This window comes from Syngnathoides biaculeatus, chromosome 2 (genome assembly GCF_019802595.1).
Source record: "Syngnathoides biaculeatus isolate LvHL_M chromosome 2, ASM1980259v1, whole genome shotgun sequence".
NCBI lineage: Eukaryota > Metazoa > Chordata > Actinopteri > Syngnathiformes > Syngnathidae > Syngnathoides > Syngnathoides biaculeatus.
In genome coordinates this window covers 30,084,348-30,108,304 of record NC_084641.1, presented here as the reverse complement: position 1 = coordinate 30,108,304, position 23,957 = coordinate 30,084,348, and the positions used below count along the sequence as shown (strand labels likewise).

Here is a 23,957-nt window from a genome sequence, read left to right as displayed (position 1 = left end):
GCATTTGCCACAAGCGGGTAGCACAGAGCGAGCCCAACAGTGCCGGGCTGTCGGCTTCGACCTCGCGGGGAGACTCCACCGGCACAACCCGGCCGAAGAAACCTCCGCGGAAGGAAGGTAAGCAGACCCGCGGTAGCTCCGGTAGCAGACTGCACTCCCCGTTGACAGCTCCCCGAGAGCTCGCGCTCAGTCACGGCTTCGACATCTTTACACATTTGACTTTAAAAAAAAAAAAAAAAAAAAAACAACCGAGGATTGTAACATCCCGTTGTCTGCTTAACTCATTAGCTTGTCGGAGCGGGATGAGAGTAACGTCGAGGCGCCCCCCCCCCCCCCCAGCACCACCACCACCACCACCAGTGTCGTCCCCCCGGCCTCCCCCCAAACACATTTAGGAATGGATGCCACCGGCGTGTTTCTGATGAACTCGCGAAGTAATTTTGTCGCGCAATGGCTGAAGCTAACTTCCACTTGCTAGCTGCGCGACCCAGCGTGCGCTCAAGTCAGCGTCGCTCTCTCAACCTTCCCTTCGCGGTCGAATACGTTCGGAGCGACGGCGGGGCTTAGTGTGCCTAAAAAAAGGTCCGCTGGCGCAAGTATTCCGGTGTGCCGCGTACCGTCCTCACGGAAGCAGCCATTTGTCAGACTGAGGTGGTGGTGGTGGTGGGGGAACCGATGCTACCCGATACACACGAGCGCCGGACGACACCGGCAGCTGGCCTTTCCGTGTTCGGCGAAACAAGAGGATGTGAGCAAATGCTGACCGTCTTGCCCCACCCAAAGCAGCACTCAATCATTCGTCTACGTCTTCTTATTTTCCAATGTACAGAAAAATGCTTATTACTGTGCTATTACTATGGGGCTCAACCTCTTCCTGGAGTTATTACTGCTTGTGTTAAATGTGCAATCTTAATCAAGGTGCAACCACTGCAGTACAAACATGAGACTCAAAGTCGGATTTTCCACCTGTCTGGACTTTACTCTAGTTCTCTATTTTTCTGAATCATCTTATTTGTGTATGGTTTAAAAAAAAAAACACAAAAACATATCTACGGTAGTTGGAGCCACTCTAGTCAAACAGTGAACAGGCTAATACAACAAATGATACATTTCGGACATAAACGCAAATGAAGTCATTTAAAGGTCAAGTGTCATGCCTATAAACATTCTTCTTCTTTTTTTGGCTTGTCCCGTTGGGGGTCGCCGCAGTTGTTTAGCACGGTTTTACGCCGGATGCCCTTCCTGACGCAACCCCTCTGCATTTTAGCCGGGGAGAGAAGCTTCCCCGGGTGGTCTCCCATGCAAGTACTAACCGGGGCCAAACCCGCTTAGCTTCCGAGATCTGACGAGATTGGACATCCTCAGGGTAGCATGGCCGTAAGCGCCCATAAACATTCTAAAATAGAGATTTGAATGAAAAATACATCCAACATTATTCACTTCAATGTCCATACGAAAAAATAAATACGAGCGGAGAGCGCGTCATCCACGCGCAAAGTCGCGGAAGTCTCATTCGACATCCAAGCTGTCGCCATATTGCCTGCATCTTCTGTCCGTGACGTCATTTGCCATTGAAAAGTCGCTGTGCCGCCTACTACGGGACATGGAAGCTCTTTTCGAAGAAGAGAACATCTCACAATCGAGTGAAGTGACCGGGGCAATATTACTCTATTGTTTTGAGCCACATTTAGATGATACGCGGATCACTTCTAACTAACAACAGACTCCCAGACAGTATGTATGAGCCAGTCCGGCCAAAGCCCACTGCTGACTTACGTGCTGGGATCTTTTGTTACAAACTGAGAGGAGTGATTATGCCCCCCCCCCCCCCCAAACTATTATTTTTTTTTTAGTAGCTGTATACACACCTACCTGTCATTTTTAACCCACAAAGCGCTCGTCCTTTGCACCCGTGCAATCCATTTTTCACAACGGAGCGGGTCTTTTTGAAAAGTATGAAGGATGAATCCATCCTCCCGAGTGTTCGAACAATATCCAGCAATACAACGAGCCGACATTTTGGCTAACGCGAAGGAACAATGAGATAAAACCAAGAGAAACAAACAAGTCCGCCAGAAGGCGCTCCTGCCCCATACGTCACTTCCTGCTTCTTCTTGAGAACAAATCCGTCGAGAGGGTTTTCATGGCGGGTGTTACAAAAGCCATATACATCAAAACCATGTTGCGTGGTGAAAAAACGGATGGGTCCATTCCGGCTGCCATTTTTTCATTAACAACATACTAAAAATCATGCATTTCACGACAGTGGCACTTTAAGGTTGTAGTAGCTACTGATACTACAACCATGGTGCAAATGAGGCAGAATTGTCAAGTAAACTAAAGTGACAACGAGATGAACATTGTATGACTTTGTTTATGACAAAACAGCTGCACTCACAATCACACCGAGGGGCAATTTAGAGTGTCCAATGAACGTTGCACGTTTTTGGAAGGTGGGAGGAAACCGGAGTGCCCACCCGGAGGAAACCCACGCAGGCACGGGTAGAACATGCAAACTGCACACAGGCGGGGCCAACATTGATTCGACACTCTAAATTGCCTGTAGGTGGGATTGTGAGTGCAGCTGTTTGTCTCCATGTGCTCTGCAATTGGCTGGCAACCAGTTTAGGGTGTACCCGGGCTCCTGCCCGTTGACAGACAACTGGGATAGGCTCCACCGCTCCCCACGAGGCTTGTGAGGATAAGCGACCAAAAAAATGGATAGATGGATAGTGCAAATGAAACAACACACGGGCATTTGTAGCGCTCATTCCATGTTTTTGTAGAAAATTTTTGAAAGATGGTAACCACTCGTCACATGGGGGCGGAGCCAGAAAATTTTGAAAGGGGTGGGCAGAATCACTTGTCGACACGCGTTTGCATATATAATCTGTGGCGGTAAGAAAATATAGTTCATGATATTCCTTTGTGTCCATACTTTTTGTTTTCTTTTGCCCTAAGTTGTTTGCTTTGATTTCTTTATTTATGTGTTTTATTAGGGTGGAGTAATGAGAGTGAGGCTGTAGAGGAGGCCGCAGGAGCTCACCGGAAGACAAGTCGGAAGCGAGGCAAGCATGCTGGAGTCGAACGCGGACACGCCGGGTGCGGCGCCAGAGCCCGACGGGGACGCCGGGATGGAGGGCGGAGACCTGAAGGCGGAGGTGGTCCGTCTGACGCTCGAGCTCCAGGAGGCCACGGAGGAGAAGCTGCAGGCCGCCCGCTACGGTCTTGTGGTGCTCGAGGAGAGTTCGGCTCTCAAGATCAAAAATCAGCAATTGGAAGAGGAGCACGAAGTCCTCAGAGCAGAGCTGCAGCAGCTCAAAGAGGTAAAGAGGACCTGAGGGGCTGTGGAAAAGTTTACACTACAAAGACAATTGATTTGGTTTTTTTTGACATCATTATTTCATATACAGTAAAGCCTCGGTTTTCAAACCAAAATTTTGAGATTTGGTACTTGAACGCCCCCAACAAAACCCGTAAATAACATATTGCACACGCCCAGACCAGTTGACCCACCCACGACCCGTTTTGTTGCTGTCAATTCGAATATCCCTCGAAAAAACCCCCGGAAATGACATAACGCGCGCGGCGCAACCAGCGCACTTTTGTTATTGTGTATAACGCAGCCTCTGTACACAGACGTTTCTCGGTCGCGACTTGTTTTTCTTCTTCTGGAGGACGACCGTATTAACCCCCAATCATGGCTCGAAAGAAGGCAAGTTGCTTGTTTCAAGTTATTCTGCACTTTTGTCCATAAAAAAAGTTGACAAGGCCGGGGGCCGAGTCGCTACAGATACAGAAATGCGCTCCCAGCCTAGCGTACTCTCCTACTAAAGCATACATTCTAAGCAAAAAATATATTTATCAAATCATTTTATGATATAAAGTATTTAAACTATACGTGTATTTCTGATATGCAGTCTATTATCAGGAAAAGCTAAAAAAATGCTTTCAAAAGCCCAATTTTTTAGGCGTGGAACGCATTATTTCTTTTTCCATTCATTGTAAGGGGAAACATCGATTCGGTTTTCGAACAACTCACTTTTCGAACCGTTTTCTGGAACGGATCGTAGTCGAGAACTGAGCCATCACTGTAGTGCTTATCGTGAGCAACATGCATGGGGGTCTTTAACTCATATTTTGCCAGCCATGGGATATCTTCTTTCAAATGAAAATGAAAGTTTGGTTGTCTTCTCTTTGCTGAGGTTTTCCAACATCCCCAGCATCTTATCATCCGTTGACATGTGGCAACGGAAGTTACGGTCCAAAATGTACATTTTGTCAGAACCTGCGTCATGTTTTGCTCGGTTTTTAAATATGGCCGGAACAGTCGCATCTGTTGAATTCTTTTTTGATTGATTGGCCACGACCGGATCCATCGTCCAATTGGCGAGCAAATGTTTACGCTTGTTTGCGCTTTGTCTGTAAATGTGCTCTTCCTGTGAATTCCATCGAGAGTATTTTTCAAACCTGCCTAGACCAGATCTGATATCCGCGTTGATCATGTGCTTCAGCTTTTGCAGAGCTTTGATAAAGTAGCGGGGGCTTACATGTTGTCACTTAGCGTCATTATCCACGTAACAACAGCGCAGTGTTCTGCTAAGCGGATTGAACGTCACTAATTTCATGTAAGCCTGTTGTTCTTGTAGCCTCAGTAACTGATAGGTATTGCCTTACGTTCACTGTTATGGCAAAATAAACGAGTGCTGTTTATATGATATTTGATATTGTGCAGCCGGCATGGTGGCTGAGCTGGAAAGTTCACAGTTCTGAAGTCCCGGGATCAGTGTAATTCTAGTCTAATTATTATCTTTTACTATGATTATTATTATGTTATTACTATATGTTATTGTTGGCTAATTGTCAAGAGATTCTTTCTCTCCGGGGTGTGTAAAAAGTCTTTTCCCAACTTTCCTTAATTATCCATCCATCCATCCATTTTCTTCACCGCTTATCCTCACAAGGGTCACGGGGAGTACTAGAGCCTATCCCAATTCAGAGTGTCCAATTAATGTTGCATGTTTTTGGGATGTGGGAGGAAACCGGAGTGCCCCCCGGAGGAAACCCACGCAGGCACGGGGAGAACATAAAAACTCCACCCAGGCGGGGCTGGGATTGAACCCAGGTCCGCAGAACTGTGAGGCCAACGCTTCACCAGCTGATCCACCGTGCCTCCCTGCCTTAATTATAGTTTATTAATATACATGAACTTGTTTTTACTCGGAGCACAGTCATCGCTACCACAAAGCCCGAGTAGAACATTTAGAGGCGCACACTGTAAATCGACTTAAAAGTATGTATTCACATTTTCTCTCATTTTCTCTAACCTTCCTGATAAATACTTCAATAAGAAATGCAGAAACTGTGCTTGAACTAGTGCCATCCATGCATTTTCTTAGCCGCTCATCCTCACGAGGGTCACGGGGAGTGCTGGAGCCAATCCCAGCTGTTAACTGGCAGGAGGCAGGGTACACCCTGAACTGGTCGCCAGCCAATTGCAGGGCACACGAAGACAGACAACAGTCGCACTCACAATCACACCTAGGGACAATTTATTTATTTATAATTTCATTAATATTGGATGTTTTTGCGATGTGGGAGGAAAGCGGAGTGCCCACCCGGAGAAAAGCCACGCAGGCACGGGGAGAACATGCAAACTCCACACAGGCGCGGGGCCGGGATCGAACCCGGGACCTCAGAACTGTGAGGCCAACGCTTTCCAGCCTGAACTAGTGTTAGTATTAGCAAATTTTGTGTTTCATCCATAATCATAATTGATAGAAAATGGACAACTTGCTGATTGCACATGCACGAGTAGATGGAAAATTTGCTTGAGGGGAAAAGGAAAACTGTTCCGTGGAGTCCGGAGCCCTGAGTGCATATACAGTGTACAGTAATTGTATACATTTTGGCTGTCATTTTTTTGACGGTAAAGGGTGAAATCTCTACGTTTTACGTTATTAAGTTTTACCACTTCATTTTTGTTGGTGAATTTTTTATTTCTTATTTTTTGAGAGAGTGAGATAGATTGTGTGTCCCACTTTGAACGGTCGTACTGTGCATAAAGTTTGCATAAATTTGATAGCGTTTGTCTTCATTTTGGCTTCCTTAAGCCTTGACGTTCAGCCCGATTAATGAAGCACGTTTGACTTCCCTCGTTGAATATTAGCTGTGCATTATGACTGAAACACGGCTCCGTTGCTTTTTCCCAGGCGTTTGCGGATTCCGTAAGCAGCCAGAAGCGCGCGGTCGCCGACGGAGAATGCCGAGAAGAAAGTCTGCTCCAGGAGACGGCGTCGAAGGAGGCCGCCATGGCGACCCGCTTGGAAGAAGTCCACGGAGAACTCAAGCAAGCGAGACTCGCTCTGGGCAACGCCCACGCGGAGATCGACAGACTCGGGGTCGTCTCGACTCAGCTGAAGAAGGTGCTGTTTACAAACGAGAATACTTCTCTGGTATTACTTGGCCTTACTTGGAACTGGTTTGAGTCTGGCTTGTGCTACGCAGGACTGTGAGTGTCTGGAAGCGGAGAAAGGCCACTTGAGAGACGAAATGAAGGAGTTCAAAGTGCGTGAGCTGCGCCAGTTGCAGGACAACGGCGAGCTGGAAGAAGAGAACACATCTCTCCAGAAACAAGTTTCGGTGCTCAAGGAAAACCAGGTCAGTTATCACTTCCTGTACTGCAAATATACAGTATACCATTTACAGCATGCAGCGTACAGTACATATAGTGTTCCCTTAGTGTAAATCTTCTCCCTTACGCGATTATTAATGCATTGCACAGTCTAGTGGTGCTTTGAGATACAAGTGACACAACTTGCAAGTTTTTCTTGAAATACGAGGGGTCGTTCAGACAATTTTTTGTTTTGACTCGCAAACCCAAAGTTGGGATAGGCGGCAGACAACCAATCTCATCTCACTTTACACTTTGGAAAATGTCATGTCATGATCCAAGCCGCTTATCCTCAAAAGGTTTGCAGGAAACCTGGAGGCTATCCCAGCAAGCTTCGAGCAAAAAGGCGGACTACACCCTGAAGTGGTCGCCAGTCAGTCACGGGGCAGATATCGACACCGTCACTGAGCGGGAATCGAACCCACGCTGCCCGTGTGTACCACTACACCATCAGTGACTCCACTTTGGCAAATAGTGAACAATATTTCAAAAAAAGAGCCTTCACAATGTTTGATGCCACTCACAACTGAAGTTTTTCTCTCAGTCTAAACCTAAAAAATGTACGTTTTACACATTGTTTACACATTCAAAGCCAAATAAATAAGTTTGCCTTAGAAATGCCCCCCCCCTACATTGATCCTCACACACAGTGCAAAACACTACAACACAGTTGCACTGTTGCATTTTCTTAATACTTAAAGCAATGCATATTAGAATATGAACGAATACAACACATTTTGAAAGAAAATATCACAATAACTGAAAAACAGCTATTCCTTATCCCAGTGTCAAAGTCAAGGCCCGGGGACCAGATCCGGTCCGCCGCACGACTTTATGTGGCCCATGAAGCAAAAATCTACAGCGTCAATTTCCATGATTCTTGTAAAAATCGGAACCAAAATTTCCAATTGTCATGTATCATAAATGGTCAAGTTAAAAACATGAATAATGTAAAAAAAAAAAAAAATTACCTCAGATTTTTTATTCCAAAATGAGTTCATAAATAAATTGATGATGTACATACGATGAGACGATTCAATATTTTTGTTTCACAGTCGCAACGGCCCTTTGAGGCAAACTAGAACTACAATGTGGCCCGCCAGAAAAACGAGTTTTACGCCGCGGCCTTATCGTCTGCCAGAGAGACGAATGTTAGCGTAGCTTCCTGAAGCACCGAGAGAAGTGGCGACTGTTCGGTAATGCCACAATTCTTCCTCAAAACAGACACACCACAAAAAGGCAACGGTTGGTAAAGCGGCATAAAACAATCCGTGGCAAAAAAAAAAAAAAAAAAGATACATTTAAGAAAATTATGGCTTGGGTTGACTTGAAGGACTACATCAAAAGATCGTATTGGCCCCCCAAAATAAATCAATAATTGGGCATCACGCCTGTGTGAAATCTGTGCGCGTTGAGTTGAACACAGAGCTGTCATATTAGCAGGAAGGCAACTTCTTGAGATGTAAGAGTGGCAACGGGTGGAGACGCAGCTTCTTTGCACCTTTTGCTGTCCATTGGAAGCGCGTTTAATTATTCTGCCTGCACTAAATGCCGCTGGGATAATACAGAATACATTTATCTTGTGAGTCAACTGAAAGCCTTTCTCACAAAACGGCGATACCAATCAAACCGTGCATTTTGTGAACTATTTTAATACTCTATGTATTCCATTTTATATCAGTTTAAGTGTACTCTATTCTACGATGGACCGGTTGCTTTCAAAGTGTGATATTGTGCTGCCCCACGTAAATGTATTCCACAGATATTTTGCTCATATCATGTTCCTCTATCTGTACCGCGCGTGGTTTGTTGACACAACTTTGCAACCGGCTTAACGCTCGCGGTGTGTTCGGGACACCGGCCATACCAGTTATTCGCCGCCAGTTACTTCCATGTCAGAACAAAAGGGGCAAATAATTAGCTTCAGTATTAGCACTATGACAACCATAATACAATAATTATATCATTTTGGCTTGTGCCTTAGTCACAGTTGGCTTTTCTTTTCAGTGGAGCAAAGCGTCAGCGCTTATATAAGACTGAAAACGAGACCTGTAAACGCTGAAAATCCTCCGCTCAAGATTCTCAAATATGCATTCATGCGTTTTCTCCAGATTTTTAGGAAAGCACGACTTCAATACTTTGTCTGCTCTCTCCTAAGGGAACAAACAGTGAAGAGAGGAAAGTCCCTTTTGGCCCAGCAGTCCCAGAATCCTTGATGCCGTTTCTTCACGGTGGGACCTTTGAATAGTCTTGTAACGCGATGCGCCACTATTTGGATTTCAGGTCGAATTTGAATCATTGAAGCTTGAGCTGAACCAAAAGAATGAAGAGCAGGAGGAGCTCCGGGCCCAGATGGAGGAGGCCGGCAGGCTGCGGGAGATTGCCGAGCGACAGTTGGACGAGGTCTTGGAATCCCTGAAGGAGGAGAGGGAGCAGAAAAACTGTCTTCGGCGCGAACTCTCCGCCTTGACCCTCAACCCCTTTGACTCCGTGTCCAACCTGGAGCTCCACCTGGACCAGCTCGACGACGGCCAGGAGGAGGGCCGGACCGGAGAGGGCGAGGTTCAGGCAAATAACCGGGACGCCTCCGATCCGGCTCACCCCGCTCGCGTGGGGGGCTCCAAGAGCAACGGTGTCGTGCAGCGTCACGCCACTCCACGGAACAGTGACATATTCCTGCGCGCCCCGGCTTCCGGGCTGGTGTCCGACCTCTTGACTGAACTCCACTTTTCAGACAGCCAGAAACTCAAGCAGCAACTCCTACAGGTGAGGAAACGGCCGTGGCCAAACCGCACGATTACGACCTCGAGATGCATTGAGATGCACTCAGGATCACGATTGGCCTGACGCTGCGGTTTTATGGTGTGGTAATTACACATTACTTCTCCATGCAGCATTTATATTGTCCACTTCACAAAGTTTACGTCAATAATTTAACCTATGCTATCGGTATCTAGCGTGGCCATTTGTATGCCGACGAGTCGACGCATTCATTGATACTTCAAGCTCCTCCCTCGCTTGCTGTAAATAGGAATCTGGCTATTTACTGGGCTTTACAAGGATTTTATTGGCCTGACCAGAATCAGCCGATAATCGGCATTCTGTGCTGATCGACTGATCATCTTCATTGTCAGAATTCGCCAATCCGATCGGTAACATCATTGATCGGCTCACCGCGACATTTACTCAGTGGGACCGTGATGCACAGTACAGTATATCTGATATTATAGGATTTCTATATTTTTTTTCATGTATTTTGACGTAATACTGTAAATATCTGATGGCCAATAAAGTCATAAAAATAAGATGGCGGCGACATGGGACAGCCAACCAACATGTAATACGTGAATCCGACTACAAGACAAATTTGCTCTTTCGCGATTGCACTGTCAGACGACGGCAACAAAATATTTGTTACGATCACTGGGCTTTATCTTGTCAACTGTAAAGCGGATCAAATACACTCGTTACCGTGGCAACAACAACAAGAGCGGATATTTCTGATTGTATTATAAGAACAACACGGGGGAAAAAAAACACGTGTTGGTGGTACCGGTGCTCAGGACAGGAGGGGACGTTTGTGTAAGGCTTGCTTGAGGTATGTTTGCGCACTTTTAATACGCAAGCAGGCAACAAAACGTTACGTAGCCCAGCGAGCTAGTGCTAAAAATCTCATGGCACACAAACAACAAACAAAAAGGTCACAAAAATGTAGTGAATGTGCTCAGTGCCATCTCATAGGAAACGATTCATTTGTTTTGTCTGTCGCGATGCCTCATTGGCATAAATAAATGAAAAAAGATTAATTATTTGTTGTAAATTATTTTTGAGCAATTAATTACCCAAGTACATTCAGTAAATGAACAGATCATTGAAATAGATTCACCGGATGACTGGAGGTCTAATGATTAAATATTAATAGTAATACACGTAGCTCAAAGTATACTAACATCCACTAAAAGAGATGCAGCAAAAATTCTGCTTTTAAAAGATGATGTTTACTTGCTTAACTCTCCCAGAGGAGAAATTTTGAAGTCATCTCTTTTACTGGCTGTCATGAAATTGTTCATGTGGTCATAATTATTGATGTAATCTTTTACCCACATGTAAATGCTGTGAGGACAGCCTTATGTTTGCTCCAACACGATATGGCCAGATAAGGGTTACAATACGGCACTTCCTGGGTTAGACCACATCCGCTGTGTAAGAGTGAGCGACGAAGACGCTGTTTGGAATCGGCATCCGCTGCTGCGTGCAGTAATTACTGTACTATTTGGGCCAGAAATCATATAATACACCAGCTAATTCCTTTGTACTGAGCAAATAAAGGATGGCCAAGAATATTTACATTGTCTGCAGTTATCATCCATCATGTATCATTAATGAAGGCCTTCAATTGGGGGTTGGGGGAGCAAGCAGCAAACTAGCAGCTGAATGGGGTCAGCCGGTCTTTCACATTAAAAATTAATGCAAATTTTAAAAGGTAGTTGAGGTTCAAAAAATGTGACGGAGAAGTTGAAAATAAGGATTCACGGTCCGTGCTGTTTTCCACTGAGAACGGATTCTTTGAATGAATTTCTGGAATGCAAGTTTAGTGCATTTGTCATCCAAATACACCCGCCCCCATGTATATAATATATATATATATATATATGTATTGAGAGAGAGAGAGAAAGAGAGAGAGAGGCTGCACGGTGGCTCAGCTGGTAAAGCGTTGGCCTCACAGTTCTGAGGTCCCGCCTGTGTCAAGTTTGAATGTTCTCCCCGTGCCTGCGTGGGTTTCCTCCGGGTGGGCACTGCGGTTTCCTCCCACATTCCAAAAACATGCAACATTAATTGGACGCTCTAAATTGCCCCTAGGTGTGATTGTGAGTGCGGCTGTTTGTCTCCATGTGCCCTGCGATTGGCTGGCAACCAGTTCAGGGCGTACCCCGCCTCCTGCCCGTTGACAGCTGGGATAGGCTCCAGCAGTCCCCGCGACCCTCGTGAGGATCAGCGGCAAAGAAAATGGATGGATATATATATATATATATATATACACACACACACACACACACACATATGCAGGCATACACACACTCTTCATATAATAATTCATTTTTGTATATTTCTACTGCTTTATTTTATACGACAAATTTGGACATCTCTATCTTTAGTCTCATTCCGGAACAATTTTCTGTTTTAATTGCAGGAATTAGAACACCAGTAAATATCAAGTCCGGAACTGTCTGTGTAACACATCTGTGATGTTCTTGGGTTGCCTTTTTGTTTTTGTTTTTGTTTGCTGTACTCAGGCGGAAAGAGAGAAGTCGAGTCTCATCGGCAAGGTGGAGGAATTGCAGATGCAGCTGGTGATGTCCAAGCAAGCGCTGAGTCAGCACGAGGACAAAGTCGGATCGCTGACCCAACAGCTGGAGGCCGTGCAGAGCAGCCAACAGCGCGACCACGAGGCAGACGAGGAGGAGGGCAAAAACGCCGACCCCCCCGACGTCGCCTTCGACTACGAGGTGGACACGAAGAGCAAAGAAGTGCTGGAGGCACGAATGCGCTCAGCCAGCGAGGAGCTTCTGAAGCTGCGGGACGAACTGTCGCAGGCGGGCACTCGGTACAACGTCCTGGAGCAGCGGTACAAACACGAGAAGGACCGTTGGCGGTCGGAGGCCCAGGAACTGGCCGACAAGATCCGCCAATGCATCAAGTCCAGCAGGCAGGACCAGGAGCGGATCAGCGAACTGGAGGTCGAGATCGGCGCCACCCGCAAAGTGGCCAGCGACTCCGAAGGCCACCTGAGTGTGGCTCAGGAGGAGCTGCTGGCCTTTTCGGAGGAGCTGTCCAACCTCTATCACCACATCTGCGTGTGCAACAACCTGACGCCCAAACGGGTCACCCTGGACTATTACCGCGAAAGCGCCAGGGCGCACGGCGGAGCCGGCGCGAGAAGGCCGCTTCACATCTCCACCCCGCCCAACTCTCGGAAAAAACCACGAGCCAACGACACGTTCGTCTCCAAAGCCGCGGCTTTACAGTTTATGGGCGAGGTGGACAGTTCGGGGGCCTCTGCGGACTCCGCCAGTTGCCCCGGATCTTGCAACCTCGATTTCAGGGACCCCTCCAATGTCCGCAACTTGGTAGCAGTCATCAGATGTCAGATCAAGCACCTCCGGGTAAGACGCGCAACATTTAAAATGGTCGTTTTGAAGCTTTAATGATATTTAAAGGCGAGTTTGGTGACTTTGCCGCCAGCTTGTGCCTCTCATTTGTAATTGGACGGGAAAAACAACCAATCAGAGACAGAAGGTGTGACTTACGAACACAAGTGGGCATCCGCATTGCCGGCATCATTTTTTTTTTTTTTTTTTAAATATCAAACTCCCCTTGAAGCGTGGCCACGCTCTGTCAACGACAGCGGGACTCCTGTCCCGAGCGAAAGTGGCCGCGCCTTGACAAGGGCCCGACCGCTAATGCTCAGCTCAGACGGTTAAACGGAGCTGAGTCGCTCGCGTCTGCGCAAATCCAATTCCTCGTTGACACGTGGCTTTGTGTGGGCTTGAATGGACGACGGGATTGACCGGGGTTCATCCTTGATGCGGCTTTGACCGGATATTGAGCCTTACTCCAAAACAATGTACAGTGTGAAATATGAGTAACCCCGTTGTTTGGCACTGTTAAACGTACGACACTTCATCTTTGGAATTGTTTTGTTGTCAAAGATGAATTTGAATGCCCGCCTGGAGGACTTGATGTGAAAGTGGACTCGTTCCCTCAGGTGGCAGTGGATCTCTGTCGTCAGCGCGGCGCTATGCCTTACTCGGGGCTGAGCAACAGCGTGGAAATGGAGAAGGATGCAGAAAGCCTGCTGGAGGAAGTGCTCAAACTTAAGTCCCTTCTTAGCACCAAGAAAGAACAGATTGCGACTCTCAGGACTGTCCTCAAGGCCAACAAACAGGTAAAGCGCTGCAAGCCAAGCCCGAGTCAATAATACTTGAAAGTGACTTTGAGACGTCCTCATTTCACCCCCCAAAATCAGATCTCCCACCCCATCTCGTGTCCTATATGTGGTATTAAGTAGATGTTATAAATGCATTATAACTGCATGTATCAAGCTCTCCAGCTTGCTTTATGTATTTATATATTTATTTAGAAAATAACGGCAACCAGATCACGCGCGTGCAAACGGTAAAATATGAGATGGCGGGGTTGGACAACTTTGGCTAATGTTTGTGAGCACACGATGGACTTTCAGCCCTCGAGCTGTGTTAATATGTTGAATTTCTGAAGAGATTTTGCTTCAAGGGCGGCACCGTGGCTCGGACGGAAAGCGTCGGCCACACAATTATGAGGTCCCGGGTTCAATCCTGGAGCCGCCTGTGTGGAGTTTGCATGTTCTCCTCGTGCCTGCGTGGCTTTTCTCCGGGTGGGCACTCCGGTTTCCTCCCACATCCCCAAAAACATGCAACACTAATTGGACACTCTAAATTGCCCCTAGGTGTGATTGGGAGTGCAGGTGTTTGTCTCTTTGTGCCCTGCGATTGGCTGGCGACCAGTTCAGGGCGTACCCCGCCTCCTGCCCGTTGACAGCTGGGATAGACTCCAGCACTCTCTGCGACCCTTGTGAGGATAAGCGGCTAAGAAAATGGATGGATGGATGGATTTGACATCAGTTGGTATTTCACTGTGATGGGTTGGACATGTTAACCTTGGCAATGTCAACTCCATACAGAGTATGATGAAAATGAATAAATCTATATAGTATAGTATAGTATAGTATCGTATAGTATAGTATAGTATAACGATGTACTTTGCAACTAGCCATTGTTTCAGCCTTCTTTGAAGAAAGGCAAAATGTCGCTGCAAATGTCAGCGGTTAGCCGAAAATGACAAGGCGAAGAGCAGACACGCGCAAAGTGTTTATTTTGATGAGGAAAATGAAATAACCATCCGTTTTCCGTACCACCTATCCTCACCGGTGTCACAGGTCGGCAACCAGTTAAAGGGCAGATATAAACAAACAATAATCCGCACTCACATTCACTCCTTGGCAGAGGGCGAGGAAACCGGAGTACCTGGAGAAAACTCGCACGGGCACGGGAAGAACATGCAAACTCTACACAGGCGAGGCAGGATTTTTAACCCAGATCTTGAAAACTCTGAGGCAGATGTGCTAACCAATTGTCCACCGTGCCACTGAAAATAGAACATACATGGTCAAAATGACTCATTTTATCCTCTAACCTTGGAGAATAAAGCCATGTTTAATTTATCATCCGTTAAGCATTTTTTACACTGTATTTAGCAGTGCAGTTTGTGAGACAGAAGTCACATATGTGCAGTACATCCAATGGAAAAAAGACATAAAATGAAGCAAAACCATCTTGCTAAACTTATCATTGTACTGCTTGGTGTGCAAATGTTTGCGGGTTTAGAATTCAGTTTCATTATTCTGCAAGAAGGCAGCACAGTGGTGCAGCTGTAAAGCGTTGGCCTCACAGTTCTGAGGTTCCGGGTTCGATCCCGGTGTGCATGTTCTCACCGTGCCTGCGTGGCTTTTCTCTGGGCACTGGTTCCCCCCCCCCCCTCCCCATCCCAAAAACATACAACATTAATTGCACACTCTAAATTGCCCCTGGGTGTGATTGTGAGTACGGTTGTTTGTCTCGATGTGCCCTGTGATCGGCTGACAACCAGTTCAGGGTGTACCCCACCTGCCTCCTGCCCATTGACAGCTGGGATAGGCTCCAGCACTCCCCGCCACCCTCATGAGGATAAGCGGCCAAGAAAATGGATGGATATTCTGTAAGATTTTCACGATGACCGAGTGAGTAGTGGTCATACTGACCCGCCAGCAAATGGTTCAAACTTTTCGCCGTTATTTTTCATCAAAAACGTCATTGGTTTGACTTTGTCCCTAAGGTGCAAAGCAGAGACAAATGTCCCAGTGAGAGACAATAACTGAGTGCACGCATGGCGCAAGTTCAAAGTTGCCCTCCCGTTGCACATTCTCGCCCCAGTTCTATGTTCCTTGGAATTACAACAGTAACATATGATTGTGCTTTTTTTTTTTTTTCTTCTTCCCCCAACTAGACTGCTGAGTTGGCTTTGTCCAATTTAAAAAGCAAGTATGAGACGGAGAAGAGCATGGTGTCAGAAACCATGATGAAACTACGCAACGAGCTCAAAGCATTGAAAGAAGACGCCGCCACCTTCTCTTCACTCCGAGTCATGTTTGCTAGTCGGTAAGAACCTCCGATTGAATTAAGTGTTCGGCTTTGATGACACGTTTTACATCTGCCTCTCTAGTGTTTTTCTTTTTGCTTCGTAATGGTCCTGTGGTTTTGGCACAGCGTTTTGCACCACTTGTGTAATAAGCTTATAATGCTTGTTACGCCTGTGTGGACAATCCACTGGTTGACGGGAAGATTACAGACCACGTGCTCTGCCGTGTGCAGAGTTGTCCCTCTGAGTCAGGCCGCCTAAGCGGGGCAGAGGCCTCCTGAGAGAGAGGAACTGCGTTGGGATCTTACCACGATAAAAACACAAATGGATTTAAAAAAGGTTATCACTAATCTCGTCAGAGAATCCACCCAGTGGCATGTCATCAATTGTCGGCGTTGGGAAGTGTAAATCTCCTCAATCGTTCTTGAACCCAATTTACATAACACTATGTCAATATCTATTTGATTATACTGTAATTAAGAGGGTGTGGAGCACAAACAATGATCGAGGTCTCCAGACACAGATGTAAATCCAACATTTTAGCACATGCCTCATGCTTGCCAAAAGGATTTGTGGCGCCCTCTTGTGAAGGTTTAGCGTTATTGCTACTGTCAAGTCGAACAATAGACAATAGTGAAAATCTCCAGATTATTGATGCCTATTATAATTCAATTGAGAAAAAAAAATTGGGGGGGAAACCATCAATCAGCATTTTCGGGGTTGTTTCCCCCGAACAAAAAAAGAGTAAATTTAAAAATAATCACAATTGGGGAAAAAAAAATCCCATGACTCGGTGACTGCACAGGTGGTGGACTGGAAGTATGGGGGGTGGGGGTCCACCAGTCAGTCTTGGCAACCCATCCACCATTTTTGCTTTCCATTTTTTTTTTGGGGGGGGGGGGTGCGGGGGTAATTACAATTAGTTTTTAAAAAAATGAAAACGTGACATTAAAAAAAAATCCAACTCAAACAAACTGCCACATTTTTTTCCACATTTTACTTTATTATTATTTTGCACATTGTTGACTCATAAAAAAAATAAACAGAAAAGAAAAGAAAAGACACAAAGAATCAATTTTAGTTGAACATTTAATTCATTCAGTAATGTAGTGAGTTACATTTTGTGCAAATAAAATGCGGCTTCAGAGAAAAGGTTTCTTAAAATTATATCTAACGGGAAATTACGGCCGATCGTGTTTTGTTTATTTAACGCAGCGGTCCGCCAACATGGTCTGTTCTAATAATAGCTCACCAGCGATGGGATATTCTGATTTCTGAGAAATGTTGTCAAGTGATTCATTTAAAAATGTCAACGGTTTTGCTGAGTTTTATAGAAATGTGTGTCATGGTACGGGTTTTGAAGATGAGGAAGCCAAGGCAAAGCAAAAAAAAAAGCAAAACGTGGAGGAGACAAGTGCAGGAAGAAGACAGGCAAGGCAAGAGTGCACGAGTCACAAAATTATATTTAATTTTCAGGAAAAGGCAATGAAGCAAAGTAGCAAAGAAACAAAACACGACTGGCGATATAACTGACTTGACATTGACACGAACAAACAAAGGACTGACTCAAGGTTATAATCCTCGGTACACAGAAAGAGTTCAACGCTAGTGCGGCGTTAGCGTTAGCGCGGGGCTAGCGTTAAACTTTCTGTGTACCGAGACTTATAAGCAGGTGGGCTAACGCTAGCCCCGTGCTAACGCTAGCGCCGCATCACCGCATAAACCGCAGGGTTGAAAGTGAAAAAAGCCGCGACTTGGAGGCCGGAAATTACGGTATAACTTTTTTGTTGTTGTTGTTGTGTTGGACAGAGAACGCAGATGGGAAAATACGCATTCACTTTCATTTTTGGGATTTTTGAATGACAGCTTGATGAGTATGTAATGTGTTAACCTATTAACATTCAACCATTTTTTTTAACCGAATAATAACTGATCGATGAATTGCTCATCTTCCAAGGCTTTACGCTTCGTGTGCATGCGGCATCTTTTCATCGCGTGTGCGTCTGTCAGGTGCGACCAGTACGTCACCCAGCTGGACGAAATGCAGAGGCAGCTGGCAGCCGCCGAGGACGAGAAGAAGACGCTCAATTCCCTGCTGCGCATGGCCATCCAGCAGAAACTGGCTCTGACGCAGCGCCTGGAGGATCTGGAGGCCCCGCTGTCGCCTCACAGCTTAAACAGCAGCCCTCGCCGTTCCAGAGCCAAGGAGCTGGCCGCCAAGTCGGGACGAGCGCCGCGCAGTCCCAGGAACAGCCCGGCGCGGCTTCCCGGCAGGAGCAGCCCCCGCGCCAGCCCCGTCCTGGGGAGCAGCGTCCCCGCCACGGCCACCCACCACCTGCGAGCTCTCACGCGAAGCCTCCACACGAGCCCCGTAAGAACCCCGCTCGAGACGGGCAAAGGGCCCCCCCCCCGCGACGCCACGTTCGTTCGGAGTCAGAGTGTCAGCGACGTTTCTCGTTCAGGGGTAAACGCAGGCTTCCCCCGCGGGCCGAAGACCTCCGTCGGCTCCGCGAGCAGCGACTCGCCCGTCCAGACGAACGCAAGAAAAGCCTCGTCGGGCCGGAGAGCTTCCGTCCCCGCGCGCCAGGACACGTTCATCGCAACTCGCGTCGCACCTGCGTCGTCCTCGTTTGCTGTGGAGAGTCTAACCCACTCTAAAACGTTGCATGCACGTCCTAACACGCTCCAAGCACGGCCTCAAGAAAAGCCCGCCCTCGATAATTCCGCGCGGAAAAAGCAGCCCTCGCCCCGGCGCTCGAAATCTGCGCGTCCGTCGGCCGCGTCTCAGTCGGACGCGCTTTTGGCGCATTTGAACGCCAAATATCCGGAGAGCCGGACAGCCGCGTCCGCCCGTGCTGGCGCTCCAGCGGGCGGGAGCAAAATTTCGGGCGTATGTCGAGAGTCCGGGCGTTCGTCAGAGTTGCACGCGGGTGCCGGGAAGCGCTCCGGCAGCAGGGCGGAGGCGGCGCCCCCCCGCGGCAGGGCACGCAGCTCGCAGTCCAGGTGGGATCGCAGGCGATGACCTCGACTCTACTTTTCTGGGTTAGAAATCCGCACGTTGCGTTCTAAGAACCTGAGTGAATGATGTTTTTCCTCTGATTTGGACTAAATAGTCGACGTGAAAGGATTTCCCAGTGATTTAACAAGTGAAACGCATCGGTGAGTTCTTGGCGTTTTTCTGCCGAGTGGCCTGAATTTCTCCGCCTGGTACGGTGGACAATTGGTTAGCACATCTGCCTCAGAGTTTTCAAGATCTGGGTTTCTCCGCCTTCCCTTTGGCTACAAACGTCAACGTGGCAAACGCTCCCTGATCTCGCAAGTGGGGGTTACCAATCAGAGGAAAGGCCAAATACGGGCCAAGTGGATCCAGAACTGGCTCCACGTTAGAGAGTCGCTCTATGAAGCTCGAAATGGCCAAAGTACCGGACCGGGTACGAGAAAGCCTTACTTACATCGTGTCGAGCCGCGGGTCAGAATCCGAGACCCGCGTTGGACTTTACCTGCGGTTACGGGTCAACTCATTCGATCTGACAAAGTAGGTAGACATTGATTGCTAACGTTGCGTTTTTGTTTTTAACGTCTGTTTCATCCTGTCTCCATAGCGCTGAACCACGCCATTACTCCAGACCCCCTCTTCTCCACCAGGAGCCGTCTCCGCGTTGACTCCCCCTCCCTCCCGGTTCCCTCCTTCCCTCCTGACTCGAGACATCCTGTCCATCCCAGACGCGCGACTGCATTCCTCACTCTTCCACCGTCTACCACAAAGATGGATTTAAAAAAACAAAAGCAAAAAAAAAAAAGCCCTCATCCGACTCGCTTGCATGCAGCCTTGGAGGAGGATGAGGAGAAATGTGTGCGCTACTTATCGTTACGATGACTGTCTTGTCCTACGTGGTTCCGACGTCCATCTGGTCTTCTTTTTTGTTGTGACTTTCCGTCGGCAGTATTTATTCCACCTATCGACGATGTTTACTGTCCTTCCTTGCGAGCCAAAATCACTTTTGAGACTTTTGTCTTTGCGATCTTGCCTTTAGCTCCTCCTTGCGACCCCCATGCACACTTTTAACGTTTTCCAGAGCGAAGCCGCCTTACTATCGCTGTCCTACAGGTTGCTAGTCTCGGGACTTCTCCAACGGTCCCTTTTTAGGTCACGCGGCTGTGGCCCGACAAACACTCGTGCTAGAAAACAGAGCCATAAATTCTGCAGCTCAGGTAAAGCGACAACAACAATAGCATTTGTCGTACGTGAATACGAAAATGTCGGTCGCGCATCTTAAAGCGGAATCTGAACCACGTCCGCCGTTTCCGGTGGAAGCTCGTTTCTCGCAGTCGTGAAGTTTCTCCTCTCTCGGGCGATCCGTACGGCTCAGTTGAGCGAATGGGCTCGTCGTTTCTTTGGACGGTCTCACATCTGCCTTTTCTCCTGCCTCCGAGCAGCCGAGGTGTCGTTTTTGTGCGTCCAGAGTAGATGTGGTGTCACAATCAAACAGGAGCTGTACCTTCATTTTTATCCGCTACGACGATGGCGGCCCCCCCCCCCCCCCACCCGATACTTAACAGCTCGACTGGAAATATCTCGCAGATATCAGATACAGAACCTGTGATTCATTTTTGCATAGTCAAAAAGAAGATTTCAAATATGCAAGTGGGATTGGGCGGACGGTGGAGCAGCTGGTAAAGCGTCGGGCTCACAGTTCTGAGGTCCCGGGTTCGATCCCGGACCCGCCTGTGCGGAGTTTGCACGTTCTCCCCAGGCCTGCGTGGCTTTTCTCCGGGTGGGCGCTCCGGTTTCCTCCCACGTTCCAAAAACATGCAACATTAAATGGACACTCTAAATTGCCCGTAGGTGTGATTGTGAGTACCAGGTCAGGGTGTACCCCGCCTCTTGCCCGTCGACAGCTGAGCTCCCCGCGGCCCTCGTGAGGATAAGCGGTGAAGAAAATGGATGGACGGATGCAATGGTATTGTAGGTACGTGTATCTCCAGAATCAGATGTTCACAATTTGATTTGTGGCAAGCGGTAGCCGTGATTCCAGTGGAAAATATCTTGAATTCATGTTAATTCAAGATATCTACGTCGCTTTCAAGACACCGTTAATTGGGCAAAATTCAGTTGCAGATCTGTGCATGTTGATCTATGTTGTTAGATCTCTGCAATGTCAATATCATGCGGCACGGTGGCGCAGCTGGAAAGCGTCGGCCTCACAGTTCTGAGGTCCCGGGTTCGATCCCGGACCCGACTGTGTGGAGTTTGCATGTTCTCCCCGTGGCTGAGTGGGTTTCGTCCGGGTGGGCGCTCCGGTTTCCTCCCGCATCCCAAAAACAGGCAACATGAAATGGACGCTCGAAATTGCCCCGAGGTGTGATTGTGAGTGCGGCTGGCTGTCTGTCTATCTGTGTGTGCCCTGCGATTGGCTGGCGACCAGTTCAGGGTGTACCGTTGACAGCTGGGATAGGCTCCGGCGCTCCCCGCGACACTCGTGAGGATAAGTGGCTAAGGAAATGGATGGGTGGATGTCGCATACTTCTAGTCCGGTTTTGACTTGGCAAAACTGAACTACGTGTTTCTGTATCTTTCGATCTGTCGTTTCAACCAGACCAGTACTTCATGAAAATCATAAATATTCATATTCATGTTGTCGCTACAATCCGGATTCTGGATTGATGAATTTAGCTTTGAAATGTAGAATCCACTTTCCATATTCCGATTTTATGATGACGATAATTTTGAGCGAGCTGCCGACGGTTCTCCTGCTGGCAAGTCGCAAGTCTTGTTCAAGGTTTCGTGCAAGGCAGTAGCACAGCTTGTATGACTTATAATATGGTAAAGATATGGAATAAAATGAAAACATAAATGTTACGTTATTGGCTCAACGAGCACGAGGCATGTAATGCATAGAAAAATGGATACACTGCAATGCAGCAACGCTCATTGAGTTGGGAGACATTAATTGACATCATGCACGTGCTGATACATCACATTTATTCATATTATCAAAGTATTTTTTTTTTTTTAATTATAAATGCCTGTTGCAACTAAAATTGAGTAAATGTACGTCCTGACACTGGTCGGAGGGTGTAAAAATGTTTTTTTTTGTGCCTTTTGTTTTGACGTGGTCTGCTGTTTTAGAGAACTGCGGGTTCCTTTTTTTCCCTCCCCGGCATGTCACTGGAGTTTTATTAATCGTTCTCGTCATTTCTTCCTTTTCAAATCAATATGAAGTGAATACCGCAACTTCCAGCGGAACATCCAAAACTTCCGTGTCACAAAAAATCTCAGCGATGTTGGTTTGTTTTTCTTGAAGTGCTGTACCGCTGCCGTCAGCGCACTCGGACCGAATTCAGATTGCAATCTTTTCGCCGGATATTATTTTCCATATTGTGGCAAAAGCATGTTCAAGTTCACGTCAACAGCCAAGTTGTGTTTTTTTTTGTTTGTTTTTTTTGAAGCACACGAACCAACAGTCTTTGTCATTGTTGCACTTTTAGATTTAGAGTCGACGCAATTATTCGACCCCCCCACGATGTGGAAACTGAGCATTGTCACAAATATTTTCACTTTTCACCTCTCAGCTTTTCTTGCCTCGTTGCTGTCAAGACAATGACTGATGAAATGAATGATGGCTATTTATGTCTTTTGAACCTGTTATGATGGTGTTTGATTGCACGAAAACGAAGAACAAAGACATTGGGAGTATTTTAGGTCCCACGGAAAGATTTTTGCTTCGAGGAGGGCCTGAAATTTGTGCAGCTCGTCGTCAAAAAGTGAAAATATTTGATGAGAATGTTCATACTTTGGAAGGTTGTAAATGGATTACTTGATGTGTTTCATTCAAATGGCGACATTTTTGTTTTGGTTGTGTACATATTTTAAAACTGTATTTATGTGGTCTGCTTTCTGTATAAATTGCTCAAGTACACAGTCCCGCGTAGGATTTCTACGTATGCTAGTTCCTTTCGGTCTGCAAACCGGAATAAATGAAACCGACACTGTTCACAAAGTAGATTATTTCTCCAAACGTTGCATGAAATAACATTTTCTAGTCTCCGAGATGGCACGGTGGCCTCACAGTTCTGAGTACCCGGGTTCGATCCCTGACCCGCCTGTGTGGAGTTTCGCAGGTCCTCACCGTGCCGAATGTGGCCTCGGTGGCCCCTAAATGACGTTTTGAACGCTATAAAAATGTTTCCTCCGTCATTCCCGATCAATCTGAAAAGCAAAACTGTTCGGCACTTCGATGGCAGACGCCGTCTCCTCGTGCTTCTCCTCCGGAAAAGATTTTAGAGATGGTTGATCGTGTGGCTCGAGGGAGCGGAAAACTCCAAACACAAAGAAGAAGAGTTACAAACATATAGGATACATGTGTTGTTTTAAATTCATTTTAAATCTTTTCAAATAAATCAGCCCCCCCCCCCCCCCCACCGTTGCCCCCCAAGGGCCCACAACTCGTTGCTGCTGCAGCTTTGCCTTGCTTTGCGCGCTGGCGAGTTTCACTCGTATTTCGGGCTTCAGTCCTCTCACTGCTTTATGTGTAGTCTGTTTAAATACCACGATTGTATTTCAATTTCAAAAAGTTGCACCCAAACCAATCAGAATTAAATAAAATTTGCATTGAAAACATGAAATCAAATCAGAGAAAATACATGTAGAATGAAGCCTATAACTATCCACGCAGCCTGTCGCCAGCCTGGTTTTGTTTTTTCTTGACATTTTCATTTGATTGAAAATAATTTTAATTGAACTTTAGTGAGCAATACATTTTTAATTAAAGTCATTTAAAGGTCCACTGTCATGAAATCCATGAGTTTGAGTATGTTATTAATGAAAAAATGGCAGCCGGAATGGACCCATGCGTTTTTTTCACCACACAACATGATTTTGACGCTTTTGTTTTGTTTGATTTTGTGCTTTTTGTCACTCCCGCCATGAAAATCCTCTCGGGGGGAAGAAGCAGGAAGTGACGTTAGTAGCAGACGCCCACTCTACTACTAGTTTTACTTGCAGGAAGGTAGCTCTTTGTTCCTTCGTGTTAGCCAAAATGCCGGCTCGTTGTATTGCCGGATATTGTTG

At 46.9% G+C, this 23,957-nt stretch overlaps 1 protein-coding gene across 1 annotated transcript; it reads left to right on the top strand.

Annotated features, from left to right (window-relative positions):
- The first annotated feature begins 6 nt into the window (after positions 1-6).
- On the top strand, positions 7-23,222 carry zgc:162200 (uncharacterized protein LOC558638 homolog). Its single transcript, XM_061846538.1, has 10 exons — positions 7-117; positions 3,000-3,326; positions 6,213-6,425; positions 6,508-6,660; positions 8,957-9,439; positions 11,968-12,837; positions 13,440-13,619; positions 15,755-15,906; positions 17,897-18,257; positions 19,489-23,222. Exons 2-10 carry the CDS (start codon positions 3,075-3,077, stop codon positions 19,492-19,494), a joined length of 2,670 nt encoding a protein of 889 aa, XP_061702522.1. The 5' UTR covers positions 7-117; positions 3,000-3,074; the 3' UTR covers positions 19,495-23,222.
- The last annotated feature ends 735 nt before the right edge of the window (positions 23,223-23,957 follow it).

Excerpts from the sequence above, each read along its gene's own strand:
- zgc:162200 (XM_061846538.1), top strand. The coding sequence starts at position 3,075 with ATGCTGGAGTCGAACGCGGACACGCCGGGTGCGGCGCCAGAGCCCGAC. Across the intron at positions 6,426-6,507 it reads TCTCGACTCAGCTGAAGAAG|GACTGTGAGTGTCTGGAAGC; the intron begins GTGCTGTTTACA and ends TGTGCTACGCAG. Across the intron at positions 15,907-17,896 it reads CGAGTCATGTTTGCTAGTCG|GTGCGACCAGTACGTCACCC; the intron begins GTAAGAACCTCC and ends TGCGTCTGTCAG.